Source organism: Abramis brama (assembly GCF_963993115.1).
Source record: "Abramis brama genome assembly, chromosome: 23".
In the NCBI taxonomy this organism is placed as follows: Eukaryota; Metazoa; Chordata; class Actinopteri; order Cypriniformes; family Leuciscidae; genus Abramis; species Abramis brama.
This window is the reverse complement of record NC_139985.1, coordinates 26,831,339-26,849,955: the sequence shown is the minus strand read 5'-3', so window position 1 is coordinate 26,849,955 and position 18,617 is coordinate 26,831,339. Positions and strand designations below refer to the sequence as shown.

Genomic DNA, 18,617 nt, shown 5'->3' with positions numbered 1-18,617 from the left:
TAAAAGTATTGATTTATTAAAAAAAAAAAAAGAAATTACTGACCCCAAATTACTGACCAGTAGTGTATACTGTTGTTACTTTAATTTTTTAATTATTATTTTTTTTTTTTACTTTTTATTCATCAAAGTATCTTAAAAAAGTTTTACAGGTTATGGAAAAATATTAAGCAGCAGAACTGTTTCCAACTTTGATAATGAATCATCATATTAGAATGTGTGATAGACTGGAGTAATGATCCTGAAAATTCAGCTTTGCATCACAGAAATAAATGATAATTTAAAGTATAATAAACTGAAAACCAATTACTTTAAATTGTAATAATATATCACAATATTATTTTTTTCTGTATTTTTGATCAAATAAATGCAGGATTGATGAGCAGAAGAATCTTCTTTCAAAAACATTAAAAATAGTAATGTTTCCAAACTTTTGGCCTGTACTGTATATGGCATTTTTTTAAATTTATTTGCCAAAATTAGTAATGATATTTATTTACAGGTTTATTAAAAATAGCAAAGTTCACATTAAATCTGTATTGTAAAACGTGCTATAAAAGATAATGGGGACTTGACTTGAATGCTAGATCAAGCCCCTCCTGAAAAAGAGCAATCTGGATAAGACCATATTAAGCAACTATAGACAAATCTCAAATCTTCCTTTAATAGGCAAGATCATTGAAAAAGTTGTCTTCATTCAGCTGAACAAATTCTTATGCTCGATATTTCCGACCGCACCAGAGTACAGAGACAGCGCTCATAAAGATAATAAACGATATTCGCTTAAATACTGATGGATTCGCTTATCAGTGCTGGTACTACTCGACCTCAGTGCTGCATTTGACACTGTCGATCACAACATACTTCTTGACAGGCTGGAAAACTGGGTGGGGCTTTCTGGGATAGTCCTAAAATGGTTCAGGTCATACTTAGATGGGAGAGGTTATTATGTGAGTATAGGAGACCATAAGTCTGAGTGGACATTCACAACGAGCACACTCGGGCCCTTAAGAGAGCAGCTAGAAAAATGGGAGCGCAACTGAAAGAAAACAAAACTAGAGGTATTTCACGTTTCATGGTGTTGTAAAGTTTTTCTTTCTTCAAAGCAGAGACCAGTGAGACAGTTGGGATCACGTTCAAACAGAAGTATTCTTTATTGAGAACTCCGCCGTACGTTGCTGTAGAAACGTCCAACATGATCTAATCTAACATAACTTTACATGGTATCTTATAGGCATTTTAGGAGGAGGGACTTTTGAGGGTGGAGACAAATTCAAACAAAGCATGTAAATGAGTATACAGGTTAAGGTAACAACCTAGACTGAGGGTTAGGCCTGTCACGATTATGAAATTTGGCTGACGATTAATTGTCTAAAAAATAATTGCGGTTATGCCGATTAATTGTCAGTTTTAGGGCTTTGACGATTAATTGTCTGTGTTAGGGCTTTGGCGATTATGCCGATTAATTGTCTGTTTTAGGGCTTTGTGCTTCATTCATTAAATAATTGTGATGAATTTAATCCTTTGTAAGTTATCATTTTGCAGTGTAAGATTACAGTTAACACCTTTAAATATTAAATAAATATATTCAATATGACAATTTGTTTATTAAACTTAGTAAGTGTATAAATCAGCAGCAAAAAGTAATTTTTGAAAACATCTGCACAGTAATTTAATAAAATCTAAACATGTTAATAAAAACAAATGTGCACAAACCATGATAATATGATACGCTTCAAAACAGAGCGGAACAAAGCGCGTATGCGCATCGCGGGTGCAGAATGAGATGCTTAATGCAACATGGAGTCACAGTGCGCAGCGCTGCACAAGTGCGCATTTAAAAGTTCACGGCACAAAGCGAAGAAATGTCGAGGGCACAAATCCTAGTGTATATCAGTCCAACAGTTTATTGATCATTTGTTTCTTCACAGTTTTAAACTCCAGTTATTGTGCGTCTGATGCCAATTCATAGTCCTTGTGCTGCACACGGTAGCGAGCGAGTCATTTAGAAACAGCGAAAAACTCCAGCAAAATAAAGTCATTTTATGCAAATCCACAGCCCTTTATCTACAGATCAAGCATTATAACGTCAATGTCACATTGGAGAAAGTTTTACCGTGTATCCTGTCGTAACCGGACGACGCGCGCTGTTTGAATGCCGAACGGGAATGATTGACAGCTGCAGAGTTTGAATGCTGAACGGAATGATTGACAGCTGCAGACGAGTTTGTGAACTTTAATTTAACAATGTAAATATACTACTGTCCCTCACATTAAGCTATGGAATGGCTTCAGATGACTTTGAATATATTGCTGGAAAACGTTATTAGTGCTTGTCTATTTATTTTGGTCCATGACTCCCCCTTGTGCCGTAGGCCTATAAAAGAGCGCAATAATCGCGGTTGTCTGAAACAATCGTGGTTAGATCAAATAATCGCGATCAGACGGTTATTTAATTATCGCGACAGGCCTACTGAGGGTCTAGCCAATCCTAATTCAATCAGCATAAGGCTCCAAGGGCCATTTGGGTCCGAAAGCCATTTGCAGAACAAAAGGTGAGATTCTCAATCTTCAATTGACCACACTTTCTCTGGATCAATGCCAAATTTCTTTGTTAAATTCAATCTGACTGGCTCAGTCACGATGGAGTCCATGTGCTCTGATAACAAAGACTTGAATTCACTATCTGTCCAAAAAGGTGTAATCTGTCTAGTACTTTTCCTAAACATTTTGTGAATTTCTGTTACCACAAACAAACACTAAAAAAAACTTCTCTCTACTGTCTTGCAAACAGAGGGTACAATCTTATTAGCACATGAGGCTAAATCTTCTCTAGCTTACAAAGGTACAAACAATATTAACATGTAACTGTTAATCTTCCCTGCCAACAACAGAGGATCAATTTCATCTCTAAAAGAAAACTTTTTAGAGGCTTATCTTTAGTTAACCAAACTCTACAGCTGTTTGTTAACTACTTCTCTGAACGGCGCAGAGGAAAACATTTGTACTGGTCTGCATTGGTTCTTTGAATGGAGTGAAACTCACAGAGTCTTTGGTTGTACAGAAAACATTCGTCTGGAACTCAGTCAGCTTTGTTGAGATCTTTGAGCTTTAAGTTTTCAATCTGGAGGAAGCTTGAAGTTTTAAGATTCAGTTCTTTGAGTTTCCTTCTTCTCCATCCGGGTCCTGGCACCATCTGTTGTAAAGTTTTTCTTTCTTCAAAGCAGAGACCAGTGAGACAGTTGGGATCACGTTCAAACAGAAGTATTCTTTATTGAGAACTCCGCCGTACGTTGCTGTAGAAACGTCCAACATGATCTAATCTAACATAACTTTACATGGTATCTTATAGGCATTTTAGGAGGAGGGACTTTTGGGGGTGGAGACAAATTCAAACAAAGCATGTAAATGAGTATACAGGTTAAGGGTAACACCCTAGACTGAGGGTCTAGCCAATCCTAATTCAATCAGCATAAGGCTCCAAGGGCCATTTGGGTCCGAAAGCCATTTGCAGAACAAAAGGTGAGATTCTCAGTGAATCATTCGTGTGCTAATCCCATCAGTTCTGAGTGATACTGGGACTCAAAGAGCCATTAAAGACAATGAGGAGAAAACAGGAAAGGCAACTTTGCTGAGCAGAATCATTATCTTACCCTTAAACACTAAATACAATATTCTTTACCGTGATGTTATGTAAGGAAGCATATTTGAAATAGATTCTTAAATTTGAATCCTTCAATGGAAAGAGAGCTCGATTGCATACAGAGAGGCTTTAAAAGCTGCTAGATCTGCATATTTTTCAACCCTATTAGAAGAAAATAAACATAGTCCTAGGTATTTATTTGAAACGGTGGCTAAACTAACGAAAAAGAAAGCTTCAAACCCAGAAATTTCCAAGCAACACAGCAGTAATGACTTTATGAACTTCTTCACTTATAAGATTGATAATATCAGGGACAAAATTATAACTATGCAACCGTCTACTACAGTATCGCATCAGGGAGTGCATTGTGGTCTCCCTGAGGAAAAATTCAATTAATTTATTGCTATAGGAGAGGAAGAATTTTCTAAAGTCGTTAAATCATCTAAATCGACAACATGTATGTTAGACCCAATACCGACTAAGCTACTGAAAGAGATGCTTCCAGAGGTCATAGATCCTCTTCTTAATATCATTAATTAGGGCCCGAGCACCGATGGTGAGAGGACCCTATTGTTTTTGCTCCGTTTATTATTATTCTTCTTCTTCTTCTCCAAAGTGAATCGCTTTTTAGAGGGCCTTAACGTGCTCGAAAACTCTTGAAACTTTGTACAGAAGTGGTGAAACTTGTTCAGAAGTGGTGAAAATTTACGTGTGATATGGTTTTCAAAATTGGGGGGGGGGGGCAAATTCGGTAAATTATTGCCCCCACATTTTGCCCCGGCTCCTGGTTTCACGTACAGGTATGAAATTTGGTACATACATGTAATGACCCAATACCTACAAAAAAGTCTCTTGGAGTATAGCCCTAAACACAACAGGAAGTCAGCTATTTTGAACTTCCTCTCAGATTTTGGGCAGTTTTTGCCATTTCCTGATGTTGTACTTTAACGAACTCCTCCTACAGTTTTGATCTGATCCTCTTCAAATTTGGTGAGTGTAATCTTAAGGCCTTTCCTAAAGGCGCCGGGTGGCGGCGGCAGGGGTGCGAGGGCCCTTTTCATCGCTGCTTGCAGCTTTAATTCGTCTTTGTCTCTAGGATACGTACCAAAAACCTTTAAGCTGGCTATGATTAAACCGCTTGTTAAAAAAACGCAAATTGATCATACAGAATTAGTCAATTACAGGCCGATCTCGAATCTGCCTTTTCTGTCAAAGATACTAGAAAAGGCAGTATCCTCACAACTGTGTTCCTTTCTAGAAAGAAATGATATCTGCAAGGATTTTTCAATTTCAGTCCGGATTTAGACCGTACTATAGTACTGAGACAGCTCTCATTAGAGTCACAAATGATTTGCTCTTATCATCTGATCGTGGTTGTATCTCTCTATTGGTGTTACTCGATCTGTGCTGCATTTGACACTATTGACCACAACATTCTTTTAAATAGACTCGAACATTATGTTGGCATTAGTGGAATTGCACTAGCATGGTTTAAATCATACTTATCTGACCGTTATCAGTTTGTAGCAGTAAATGAAGAGATGTCTTAGCGATCACAAGTTCAGTATGGCGTACCACAAGGCTCAGTACTAGGACCGTTGCCGTTCACTCTGTACATGCTACCATTAGGAGATATCATTAGGAAACATGGAATTAGCTTTCACTGTTATGCCGACGATACTCAGCTGTATATTTCTTCAAAACCTAATGAAACCTACCAATTCACAAAATTAACAGAATGCATAGCTGATATAAAAAATTGGATGACTAGTAATTTCCTACTACTGAATTCTGAAAAAACAGAGATTCTAATTATTGGACAAAAAACTTCCTCACATAATAACCTAGAATATGGTTACTATGGTTATGGTTACCTAGAATACTGTCTAACACTTGATGGCAGCTCTGTTAAGTCTTCGTCGTCGGTTAGGAACCTGGGTGTGCTCTTTGATACCAATCTTTCATTTGAAAGTCACGTGTCTAGTATCTGTAAAACCGCATTTTTCCATCTTAAAAATATATCTAAATTACACCATATTTGTTCCGCATCATTGACAAATGCGGAACAATTAGTTCATGCGTTCATGACATCAAGGCTAGATTATTGTAATGCCATTATGGGTGGTTGCCCTGCACGCTTAACAAACAAACTACAGCATCAGCTAGTTCAAAACGCAGCAGCTCGAGTTCTTACCAGAACCAGGAAGTATGACCATATTAGCCCCGTTCTGTCAACAGTGCATTGGCTCCCTATTAAACATTGTATACATTTTTAAATATTGCTGATTACTTACAAAGCAATAAATGGTTTAGCTCTGCAGTACTTAAGCGAGCTCTTAACGCATTATAGTCCTTCACGTCTATTGCGATCTCAAAATTCTGGCCAGTTAATAATACCTAGAATATCAAAATCGACTGCTGGCGGTAGATCCTTTTCCTATTTAGCACCAAAACTTTGGAACAGTCTTCCTACCATTGTCCGGGAAGCAGACACACTCTGTCAGTTCAAAGCTAGACTAAAAACACATCTCTTTGACCTAGCATTCACATAACACATTATAGACATCTATAGTTCAATGTTAGGCTGCATAGATTAGGTCAGCCGGAACTGGGAACACTTCCCATAAATCCTGATGTACTCGTTACATCATAAGAAGAATGGTATCTATGCTAATTTTAGTGTCTTTGTTTATCCCGAGGTTTTCCTGCAGCCCGCCGTATCAGGTTCTCAGGAATAAGGTGGATAAAGAGGCACTTCTCCTTCACTTCCTTGTCTGGTCTCGTCCTTACGTACACATACATACCCTGATACTCACCGTTGAAACTTACCGTTGACGACCTACCTCAAGGATTCCTTATCTGAACTTCGTCTCTGATCATCCGTCTTCTGTCATCCGTCTTCACCTTAAAAAATAAGCCAAAAATATAACAACAATAACGAAAACATTGGCACAACTCATCTCAAGATTTGCCTTTGAGAAGACTTCATCGTAAAGGGATAGTTCGCCCAAAAATGAAATTCTGTCATAATTTACTGCTGAACACAAAGGAATATATTTGGAAGAATGTTTGTAACCCAACAGTTGTGGGACACCATAGTATTAGCATAGTATACCATAGTAATTCCATAGTAGGAAAAAAATACAACAGTGTGTAGCATTCATCAGAGCAAAGAAATGTTTGGAACAACATGAGGGTGAGTAAACAATGACAGAATTTTCATTTTTGGGAGAACTTTTCTTTAACAGTGGTATACAATAGAAATGTTTTTATTTTTTATTTTATCTCCCCCATTTGTCAATGTTTCTTCTTAACATCCTTAAAAGACACTAACCTAGCAAAATGAGACGAGGACTTGCAGGTAGATTAAGTTTCTTCTCAACATCAGCTGTAGATGCAGCAACCTGTAGAGGACACACAATACACAAGTCAGAATACAAAATATCACTTAAAGAAGAAAGCTAAATACTCACATCTGCATGCAACACCAGTCCATCTTCATGTTCCTGAAAATGGGACATTAGGAGCTTGATATGCAGGTGTGCCATCTCGGTGTTTTCAGGCTGGAACAGGACATCCTTCACCTTTTCATTCTTATAAATATACCCCTGCTGTCCCTCCCACCCCAGAACACTATGAAGGCAAAAGAGCGATATATTAGGTGCAAAACTAACTTGTGCACTTGCAACTCAGTGGTGGCGAGAGAGAAAGGGGGCGGGAACGGGGGTGTTCAAAGGAGCCCTTTTATTGGTTGGCGCCGCCGCCCAGCCACTTTTGCACCATAATATATTGCGAAAAGAGTAGCAAAAGTCAAGGTGCGAAATTTGAAGCATTGGAGCTGTGAGTGTAAATGTTCACGTACAAGTACGAATATTTATTGTACAAGTTCTCAAATTCACAGCTACGTTTTGCTACTCTTTTACCTTCATAGAACACCATCCAGTCAAAAGCGTAATGTATATTTTCATATTATATATCATATTATCTTCATCTTCTTGTGGGTTCGTCTCGGCTTTGTCAGTATTTTCGGCTCTCACAAGTTGAAAAAAGTCCCGAACCTGGAGGGAAAATTACAACAACAACAAACAAAAAAAGTTATTGGTCAGCAGTTGTGAAAAAACATCAGCTTGCGTGTTGCATTTTATCACACATTGCTGTGTGCCGACTTTAAATCTTTACTGTAGCTCATTTTCATTAAAAAAAAAACATTTCAACAACAAATACAGATTATTTCAAGATTGCCAGAAGAATTTGTGCATTATTACCACTTCCATCTGCTTGATGGGGTCCTTAAACTTGGAGAAGCTCTTTCGACAGGGACCGGCTGTGACCCTGTCGAATATTGTTTTGATCCAGGTCTTCAAATTGTAGTAGAGGAGCTTCTCTCGTGTATATACACTTGCTTCCTTTTCCTGTAGAACACACGATTAGTCTGTAATCTTATTACAGAGACAGAACTGTACAGAAGACACAGTGACATCATTAGTTTAATTCATTCTATGTAAAGCACTTTGAATTGCCATTGTGTATGAAATGTGCTATATAAATAAACTTGCCTTGCCTTGCCTATTCCTATGCCCTATGACGCTTTGCGCGAATTATGGGTGTAACTTCCGTTAAGCTGTAAATAATCAGTGAAAAGGCTCTATGAATGCAATACGTTAAAAAATTATGTCAAAAAAAAAAAAAAAATCATGAAGGAAAATTGACAGCTCATCCAGTCAAACTGACGGATCAGCTTTATTTGTTGGGCAACCTTATGATTTGAAATGATTCGTTTCAGCCTTTTTTAATGGAAGTTCCCCAAACCGGAAGTGCCACCCATAATTCAAAAACGCAGTAAGGTCGTCAGGAATAAGGTGGATAAAGAGGCACTTCTCCTTCACTTCCTTGTCTGGTCTCGTCCTTACGTACACATCCAGACACATACATACCCTGATACTTACCGTTGAAACTGACCGTTGACGACCTACCTCAAGGATTCCTTATCTGAACTTCGTCTCCGATCATCCGTCTTCTGTCATCCGTCTTCACCTTCAGTCTGCCGTATCCACTTCAATCTCCTGCAATCAAGAAACCAAGATTAACGCTCCGCTAAGTTTATCATCCTATTCAGATTCTCTGCTGTTCCACTCCGTGCCTCTGTTCAACAAATAACTAATTACCTGTCTGCTTCCTTCTGTATTGTGACAAGTACACAGCAAACAGTGTTGCAAGTGCAGTCAAAAATGAAGACTGGACACTCACAAATAACACGGCCCTCTATGCTTATCCATCGTACACCATTGTCTGCTCTGTCATACCTAAAATAAAAACAGCAAAAAAAATAAAATAAAAATATAACAACAATAACGAAAACATTGGCACAACTCATTTCAAGATTTGCCTTTGAGAAGACTTCATTGTAAGGGATAGTTCGCCCAAAAATGAAATTCTGTCATAATTTACTGCTGAACACAAAGGAATATATTTGGAAGAATGTTTGTAACCCAACAGTTGTGGGACACCATAGTATTAGCATAGTATACCATAGTAATTCCATTGTAGGAAAAAAATACAACAGTGTGTAGCATTCATCAGAGCAAAGAAATGTTTGGAACAACATGAGCGTGAGTAAACAATGACAGAATTTTCATTTTTGGGAGAACTTTTCTTTAACAGTGGTATACAATAGAAATGTTTTTATTAAGTGTGCTTGCTGAAAGCAGCACACTTATTGTTCTTCTTAAGTTTTCTTCTTATTATTATTATTATTCCCGGGAGAAACATTTTGGCCAGCTCCTGCGCCTAGGCCCTTTGAGACAGAGACACCGTTCCAACTTTAAAACGTACGGTCAGTACCGGTGTAAGTTGCTTGCGAAGATGACATCATGAGTCCATGTCGTTCGTCCACAATATTGGATTGAACAGAAAGCGAAACTACATTTTCACAGGTCACAAATTTGGTCCGAACTTCACAAAACTGGACGTACATGATCCTTGGACTAAGCCTCACAAAAGTTACTAGAAGGATTTTTGATTTTCGGAAGCATTTGCCCGTCACAGCCAAACGAAATCAGCGGCATAGTCGCCAAACAGGAAGTCGTCCATATCTCAGGAACTCTGTCACGTATCGAAACCAAACTTTGTACATGAACTCGGGACTCCAATGTGAGGAAGCACAAGATCTGAATTTTTTTTTATTTTCTTTTATTTCAGGCTAATTGACAAACCCATTTACCTATGTCTATGCAAAAGTTTCACCTCACACTTTTAATGTTAATGCATTTAGACAGTAGGTGGCACTGTTGTATTACATTTCACAGAGCTGCCAAGTCAGTGTATAGACTGCATTCGTTTTTACTAGGTTTGTCTTAATAAATGCAAGGCCTGAATTTCGTTTTTTGCATCGGTCTAATTTAATCATCTTCATTTATTAATATATACAGATTTGTATGCATGAATTGTGCATTTCCAGTTCTCAAAACAGTTAATAACAAACAAAAAAAAAACTTTATACAAAATACATCATGCTCTTCTTCGCTAACCGAACAAACAATTCATTGTCTGTGGCTGTGTTTGTGCGCACGGGAAATATGCTGCGCATAACAATAGAAAACAAGGAGAAATGCGCAGTCACATGCTCAAACAATCAACAACGTCGCTCTAGAGGTGCGTTGTGGACTGCGAAGTGGACTTCACAGGGTTTTCCGCCATCTTAAGTGAGATTCCAATCCGAAGGGAGCGAACATGTTCAGTTCGAAGGGCACTGCGCACGGCATAGGGAATAAGGGAACATCGATACATCACTTCACAGGAAGTGGAGAGCGATGATCACCCAACTGTCATTACGCGCACCACGTCATCACCAGTCAGAACGGTCATAACTAACGATGGAGGAGTTTACGTATGTGTGTAAGTATTCATACATTTCGCCATTGTTATACAAATGACAGTATTTTAACGGTTATTGTTGTGAATATTACATATACTACTTTTGATGATTATAATTTACCTCAGTGAATGCAGCCAGCTTAGCTAGTTTGTGAAGTAAAGTGATTTTATTTTAGGTAGATAGTGCAATATAATTGTAAATATAATAATAAAAATTGAAATATGAATGTAGTCCTATATATATTTATGTTATATCATAATCTGCGCGACCCCGTCGTTGACTTTATTTGATGACGTTTGCAGGGCGTTTCAAATGAGCGGTTATTGTCAGTGAAGTCCACTTTAACTGATACACCGTGCTCAGGGAGTAGGGGAGCAGTGAACACTGTGTATGGACCCTGTCGAATGGAACGCACCTTAGATGTGTAAAAACAAGTGGAAAGCGCGAGCGCGCCACTCTCTCCTTTCCACAAGCGCTTGCTGTCCCGTGGCGTCTGTCGTTGCTATGCAACCATGAACTGCGCTCTCCATGATGACAAGGAAGTATCAGCAAAAGATTAATTGATTTCTAGCCCTTGCATTAGCTTTACTACTAGATATATTTATGGAGATGAAAAATAATAAGGCGCCCTGTACAGCTATGATCAGCTGTTCGGCCGAGCATTCAATGTTTACGCTGCGAGCTGATCAGTTGGTTCGTTGCTGCCGCGCTCTATCACTCGCACACCATAAAGAGCAACATGTTTTTTAATGTTTCAGTTTCTTGATTAAAATGACATAATTTGGAAGTGGATAATTTCTTCACAAACAGCTCATTATGACTCAATGTTAGAATGCTGCACCTACACTCGATAGTGTGGATAAGATCAGCACAACGCAGACCACTGCATTGACAGCGTGAAACATATGATCTGTCTACGGCCAGGGCTCAGCGGAAGACAGAAAATGCCGGTCCAGCGCTGATTGAGGAATAAATTCGAAAATAAAAGACAGTTTGACATCTTTTTTCTCGCATCTCGCATCTATCCACTACCTGCTAACGTTAGTGCACTGCACCCGAGCAAGCACACTTTTTCATTTTTCTAGTTTTTTATTGTATCTCCCCCATTTGTCAATGTTTCTTCTTAACATCCTTATAAGACACTAACCTAGCAAAATGAGACGAGGACTTGCAGGAAGATTACCGTATTTTCCGGACTATAAGTCGCACTTTTTTTCATAGTTTGGCTGGTCCTGCGACTTATATTCAGGTGCGACTTATATATCAAAATTAATTCAGACTGAGATGAACCAAGAGAAAACATTACCGTCTACAGCCGCGAGAGGGCGCTCTAGTTGGCGGAGTTATTCAGAAGCGGCACCATATGAAGAAAATTCAATGGATTCAGTGATGTGGAATGAGATCGCGGGAGCTTGGTGAACTTGTTTACTGGTAACTTGCTTGTTGGACTCCCTGGCTTATGTTAATTTAGCCTATTCAGCCTCCCAGGTATATGTTCTTTATGCTATTGTGTAGCTGAATAACTGTTAATGTGTTGCGTTAACATACCGGACACCTACTCAGCCTGTTGTTCTGTGTGCTACTGTGTAGTTAAATAACTTGCCTTTCCAGATTAAATGTCTGTTCTTGGTCTTGGATTTTGTGAAATAAATTTCTAAATAAATGCGACTTATACTCCAGTGCGACTTATATATGTTTTTTTCCTCTTCATGACGCATTTTTTGACTGATGCGACTTATAGTCCGGAGCGACTTATAGTCCGGAAAATACGGTAAGTTTCTTCTCAACATCAGCTGTAGATGCAGCAACCTGTAGAGGACACACAATACACAAGTCAGAATACAAAATATCACTTAAAGAAGAAAGCTAAATACTCACATCTGCATGCAACACCAGTCCATCTTCATGTTCCTGAAAATGGGACGTTAGGAGCTTGATATGCAGGTGTGCCATCTCGGTGTTTTCAGGCTGGAACAGGACATCCTTCACCTTTTCATTCTTATAAATATACCCCTGCTGTCCCTCCCACCCCAGAACACTATGAAGGCAAAAGAGCGATATATTAGGTGCAAAACTAACTTGTGCACTTGCAACTCAGTGGCGGCGAGAGAGAAAGGGGGCGGGAACGGGGGTGTTCAAAGGAGCAGTTTTATTGGTTGGCGCCCCCGACCAGCCAATGTAATGGGACTTCTATTGTAAGAGATGATGTGCTGCTCTTCTCTCTAGTAATATGGCGCATAGTCTTAGAGCTCAAACATGACAATCTGGGGCTCAGATCAGGAAGCAGACAGACTGGCTAAACCGACCGTCTGCTAGCTGTCTCACGTCACCAAGGTCAGATAAAATCCAACACATAGAGCCTCTTTCACCTAGATATCATCATATAGAGACTGTGTCTGTTCCCCGAATTAGGACATACAAAAAACTTCCAAACCCATCTAAGGGTAAAAATGTAATTGATGTTCAACAAATAAAAAACAGATATAATACAAATGAGCAAATGATAAAGCTAGGGTTGCTGAATATTAGATCCCTTACTCCAAAAGCACTCATTGTTAATGATATGATTTCAGATAATAACCTAGATGTGCTGTGTTTGACAGAAACCTGGCTAAAACCAAACGATTACATTACTTTAAACGAGACCACCCGCAAGATTACTGTTATAAACATGAACCTCGTCTGAAAGGCAAAGGGGGAGGTGTTGCTGTAATTTTTAGTAATATTTTTAGAATTACTAAGAATTATGACATCTCAGATCATTATCTAGTCTCGTGTAAACTTAATTTAGCCAAGGCTGCAAAGCCAACTCCGTGTTACAAATATGTTACAAATAAATACCAAGACAGCTCTCATTAGAGTCACAAATAATTTGCTCTTATCATCCGATCGTGGTTGTATCTCTCTATTAGTGTTACTCGATCTGTGCTGCATTTGATACTATTGACCACAACATTCTTTTAAATAGACTTGAAAAATATGTTGGCATTAGTGGAATTGCATTAGCATGGTTTAAATCATACTTCCATCACAAGTTCAGTATGGCGTACCAGAAGGCTCAGTACTAGGACCGTTGCTGTTTACTCCGTACATGCTACCATTAGGAGATATCATTAGGAAGCATGGAATTAGCTTTCACTGTTATGCCGATGATACTCAGCTCTATATTTCTTCACAACCTAACGAAAACTAACAATTCACAAAATTAACAGAATGCATAGCTGATATAAAAAATTGGATGACTAGTAATTTCCTTCAACTACATTCTGAAAAAACAGAGATTGTAATTATTAGACAAAAAACTTCCTCACATAATGACCTAGAATACTGTCTAACACTTGATGGCTGCTCTGTTAAGTCTCGTCGTAGGTTAGGAACCTGGGTGTGCTCTTTGATACCAATCTTTCATTTTAAAGTCACGTGTTTAGAATCTGTAAAACCGCATTTTTCCATTTTGAAAATATATCTAAATTACGCCATATGCTCTCATTGACAAATGCGGAACATTTAGTTCATGCGTTCATGACCTCAAGGCTAGATTATTGTAATGCTCTACTAGGTAGTTTCTCCTTATGAAGGATCCCTTTACCACTCTACAGATAAAGCGTTGTCGGGGAAAATTCGGTTCGCGTATCTACCCTGAAGGGATACAATTCTGTATCAAAATGTTAAGGCCAGACAAGTATTTTTTTAAGGCTTGGTTTGTAGGGAATTACAAACCTGCGCACATATATTCAAACGCGCATACCAATAGACTGAACTCGTAATACGCATGTGCACGCCATCAGCGTTCTCACAGGTTTCGCGTTCAAAGTATGTGTAGAGTTTCCTGTTAAAACTGTGTTGTGTTAGCGGCCCCTAAATTAATAACTAATGATCGTTGCGACCGAAGTGAATCAATCAAATTAACTTTAGCTGGAAAACAACTTTATTCAAGAACTGCTATAAAGCCAAAACAATCTCAAAAATCAAAACTTTAAACTATCCTTGTATCTCTGTAAAGCCGCTTTGGAACAATATACATTGTTAAAAGCGCTATATAAATGAAGATGACTTGACTTGATTTGACTTGACTTGACCTACCACTTCTGCCACTAAAGATTGCTTTATTAATAATCTTCCTGATCAGTTTCATCATCTCAGCATCCAGATAGCTAAGAAAACTTGATACTGCGACAGAAACTTTTAACTCTCTCTTTTCCAGCACTTTAAACAAAGTTTCTCTGTTGTGCTTAAAGAAGATTAAAGAAAATAGTCCAACGCCGTGGTATAGCGAGCACAATCAGGCCCTTAAGAGAGCCAGAAAAATGGAGCGCCACTGGAAGAAAAAACTAGAGGTATTTCGCGTTTCATGGAAGGAGAGCTCGATTGCATACAGAGAGGCCTTAAAAGCTGCAAGATCTGCTTATTTTTTATAAATAAGCCGGTTTTTTTTTTATAACTGTTGGTCCAATAAGCCTCATTAAGTGTTTTTTGTTTTTTCTAAGTGAGGAAAATGCTTAACGTACAATTAAACGCGTTGCGTTCATATTCTGTGCTCAATTGCATTTCTGTAGGCTTTATTTGTATGGCGTTTCCTGAGTTTGGTCTTTTAATACCACTGCCTTAATTAAATGTGTTGCGTTCAAACTCTGTGCTCATCTGCTTTTCTGTAGTATGCATTATTAGTATGGTGTTTAGGTTTACTGAGTTTGATAATATCATTTATTTCTTTTAATATCAGTCTAATGCATTAAGCCATGTTAGCATATCAGAGCATCCCCGAGGATGTGGGTTTCGTGGCATCATCGGGGACAATAGAAGTCCCATTTTATTGGCTAGGCGCCAACCAATAAAACGACTCCTTTGAACACCCCCGCTCCCGCCCCCCTTTCTCTCTTGCCGGAGTTGCAAGTGCACAAGTTAGTTTTACACCATAATATATCGCGAAAAGAGTAGCAAAAGTCAAGGCGAGAAATTTGAAATCGCAGTGACAGATTTGAGAAGTTGCAAGTGCCTAATTGAGGTTGTACTGCGAATGTGAATGTAACATTAAATGCAAATATATATTACAAGTTTGTGTCTGTCATTGTATTTCTGTGAATTTTATCTGCAGCTTCAAATTCAGAATACAGGTTTGTGACTATTGTCTACAAGTGCAAATTTCAACATTCGACTACAGATTTTTATTTAACATGTTTTCACATTGGAGCTGTGAGTGTAAATGTTCACATACAAGTACGAATATTTATTGTACAAGTTCTCAAATTCACAGCTACGTGCTCTTGAGTTTTGCTACTCTTTTACCTTCATAGAACACCATCCAGTCAAAAGCGTAATGTATATTTTCATATTATATATCATATTATCTTAATCTTCTTGTGGGTTCGTCTCCGCTTTGTCAGTTTTTTCGGCTCTCACAAGTTGAAAAAAGTCCCGAACCTGGAGGGAAAATTACAACAACAACAAACAAAAGAAGTTATTGATCAGCAGTTGTGAAAAAAACATCAGCTTGCGTGTTGCATTTTATCACACATTGCTGTGTGCTGACTTTAAATCTTTACTGTAGCTCATTTTCATTTAAAAAAAAAAACATTTCAACAACAAATACAGATTATTTCAAGATTGCCAGAAGTATTTGTGCATTATTACCACTTCCAACTGCTGGATGGGGTCCTTAAACTTGGAGAATCTCTCTTGACAGGGACCGTCTGTGAACCAGCAGAATACTGTTTCGATCCAGGTCTTCAAATTGTAGTGGTGGAGCTTCTCTCGTGTATCTACACTTGCTTCCTTTTCCTGTAGAACACACAATTAGTCTGTAATCTTATGAGACAGAACTGTACAGAAGACACAGTGACATCAGTGTGTCTTTTTGTGTATGAAAATGTGTTTCTGTGTATTTACCAGTTTTTCTATTTCAGCACTCAGGCACTTTAACTCTGCCTCTTGCTCTGAGATTGTAAGCTTTGACTCTTCAATTTCGGTCAACAAAAGTATTATTTCTCTTTTCTGTTCCTCCATCTCTTTCCTTTCTGCTTCCTGCTGTTCTTCTAGACTTTCCTGGGGGGGGGGATTTATAAAGATTTATCTTTACTGTAGATACTTTAGGTATTAAAACAGGGATAATGTACAATTTCAAGAAATGCACCCGTTTTGTCTTCAAACATTAAACAAATTAACTCTATATCTATCTCGATGACCGATGATGATGATGGTTGAAAAAGCACATTCAATACTATGATAGCTTTCTTACCCTCATCGACGCAATGGCTTCTTGGCGTCTTTGATGCGTTATTTGTGGTCTCTGTGTAGCCATGTCTGCATCACGAAAACGTTGTTCAGCCTGAGAAGGACTGACAGATGTCTGCGGCCTGAGCTTGGGAAATGTGTTGCTGTTCATTCTCTGATGTAAAGCTCTAATGTGCAATTAAGTTGTACTTGTAAACAGATCTGGAAACAGACACAGATTAAAACGGATATAAAACTGCACACTGAACAAAAAGCGTACACTGAATAAATCAATCGAATCGTATACTTACCTGATTCAAAACTGCACACTGATCAAAAGCTGTAGACTGATGCAAAAATCGTATATCGACACTGAATCGCTAAAGCAACTAGTCAAGTAGGACGAGTTTAGCCTGCAGCTCTGTGACGTGTCGAATATAATGCATTTAGATGACGTCACACAGCAGCGCTTCAAAGAATAGGATTATTGTTTTGATTTAAAATTTGAAAAGAGAGAATGACCTGTGTTTTATATGGTCACCACAAGAAGTCCATGAGAGGAATGTAGATTAGATTACTTGTTGTAATAATGCCTATTAATATTTTGTGTCTACAAAAAAAAAATACAATAGCCAACACAGGGTTCTTAATTTATTTGTAAATGAATAATTGCCGGAACAAAAACAGCAATCAAAAGGCGCCGTGACCGAAACTTACCAACTTAAGTTTTCCCGGAACATCCACAACTCAGCACACTGAATAAATCCTGCTTTGCATGTGTGTGTGGTTTTCTATGAAATAAAGATAAGAAAAATATAGCCTATCTATAAATTACAGAAACCGTCTGTCTGCATATCTCTCGAAGTGTTAGTCCGATGGATTTCAAACTTGACAGGTGTCTCGCTACGGGCACGAGTGGTTTGGATTAGAAATGCTAAATAGTCTAGATGGAAATAGGGGTCCACGCGCACCCCCCGGCTTTTTTTATGCCACCTGATTTTTTTAAATCTTTAAAGTGTCTATTTTCAGAATCTGCCAGGTACCAAGCTGAAATAATGTCCCAAAGGCTTCATTTTTAACCCTTTGCGGAACCCGACCGGAACCCGAAACATAAAAAAATTATATAGAAAGTGGCTTAACATTTGAAGTAAACAACATACAGAGACAAATGAACACATTTTCCCATACAATTCTGACCCCAGGAATTTAATGGAATGGTTATTTTTAACATTTGATAACATATTGACCCTATTTCTGGACAGAAATAGCAAAAAATGGCCAAAAATGTGTAGAGGATCAACTATATTTTCATTTTCTGAAGCGCATAGGGTGATTTTTTTTTTCACAAACTGTTATTTCTTTATCATTCAAGTGTCTATTTTAAAATTAAACTGGGGACCAAGCTGAAATAATGTCCAAAATGCTTTATTTTTAACCCTTTGCACCAAACCCGAAAAATCTAATGTGATTTAAAGTGCCATAACTTTTGATGTAAACAACTCACAGAGACAAATGGACACATTTTTCCATACAATTCTGACCCAGGAAAATTGTTATTTGTTATATTTTACAACATCTTGACCATCTATGGTCAAAAACAGCAAAAAAAAAGCTAATTTGACACCATTTTTATTATACTAATAGCAGGCTGAAATGGGGTTTATTTTAACCTTTTACTGCACCTATCCTGAACCTGAAGAAATTGAAAATAGGTTTACTTTTGAAGTAAACAAAACAAAGCAAATTAACTTTAAAAAAAAAAAATCCAAAAAGGTCCAAAAAGTTGACTAACTGCCAGTTTGGGAATGTTGGGGCTTTGCAGTTGGCAGTTGTGGCCGTTGGTTGGTACCTACAGATCGCCATCTCACACTGCTCTCTCTTTTGGAACAATTT

At 38.1% G+C, this 18,617-nt stretch overlaps 1 protein-coding gene and 1 long non-coding RNA gene across 3 annotated transcripts; both read right to left on the bottom strand.

The window, feature by feature from the left end:
• Positions 1-7,204: 7,204 nt before the first annotated feature.
• On the bottom strand, positions 7,205-12,317 carry LOC311074064. 2 transcript variants are annotated; one of them, XR_014604244.1, is made up of 4 exons: positions 11,662-12,317; positions 8,806-8,943; positions 7,906-8,703; positions 7,205-7,698 (listed from the first exon to the last, which is right to left on the bottom strand). It is a non-coding gene; the product is annotated as an uncharacterized lncRNA (long non-coding RNA). The 2 variants fall into 2 exon arrangements; XR_014604243.1 differs by having other exon boundaries at positions 7,906-8,943.
• A 3,546-nt stretch (positions 12,318-15,863) lies between these two features.
• Positions 15,864-17,210, bottom strand: LOC311074955 (uncharacterized protein; the record flags this gene model as incomplete). Its single annotated transcript, XM_084102001.1, has 5 exons — positions 17,036-17,210; positions 16,750-16,946; positions 16,401-16,556; positions 16,146-16,292; positions 15,864-15,935 (listed from the first exon to the last, which is right to left on the bottom strand). Exons 2-5 carry the CDS (start codon positions 16,894-16,896, stop codon positions 15,864-15,866), a joined length of 522 nt encoding a protein of 173 aa, XP_083958127.1. The 5' UTR covers positions 16,897-16,946; positions 17,036-17,210.
• Between the last annotated feature and the right edge of the window lie 1,407 nt (positions 17,211-18,617).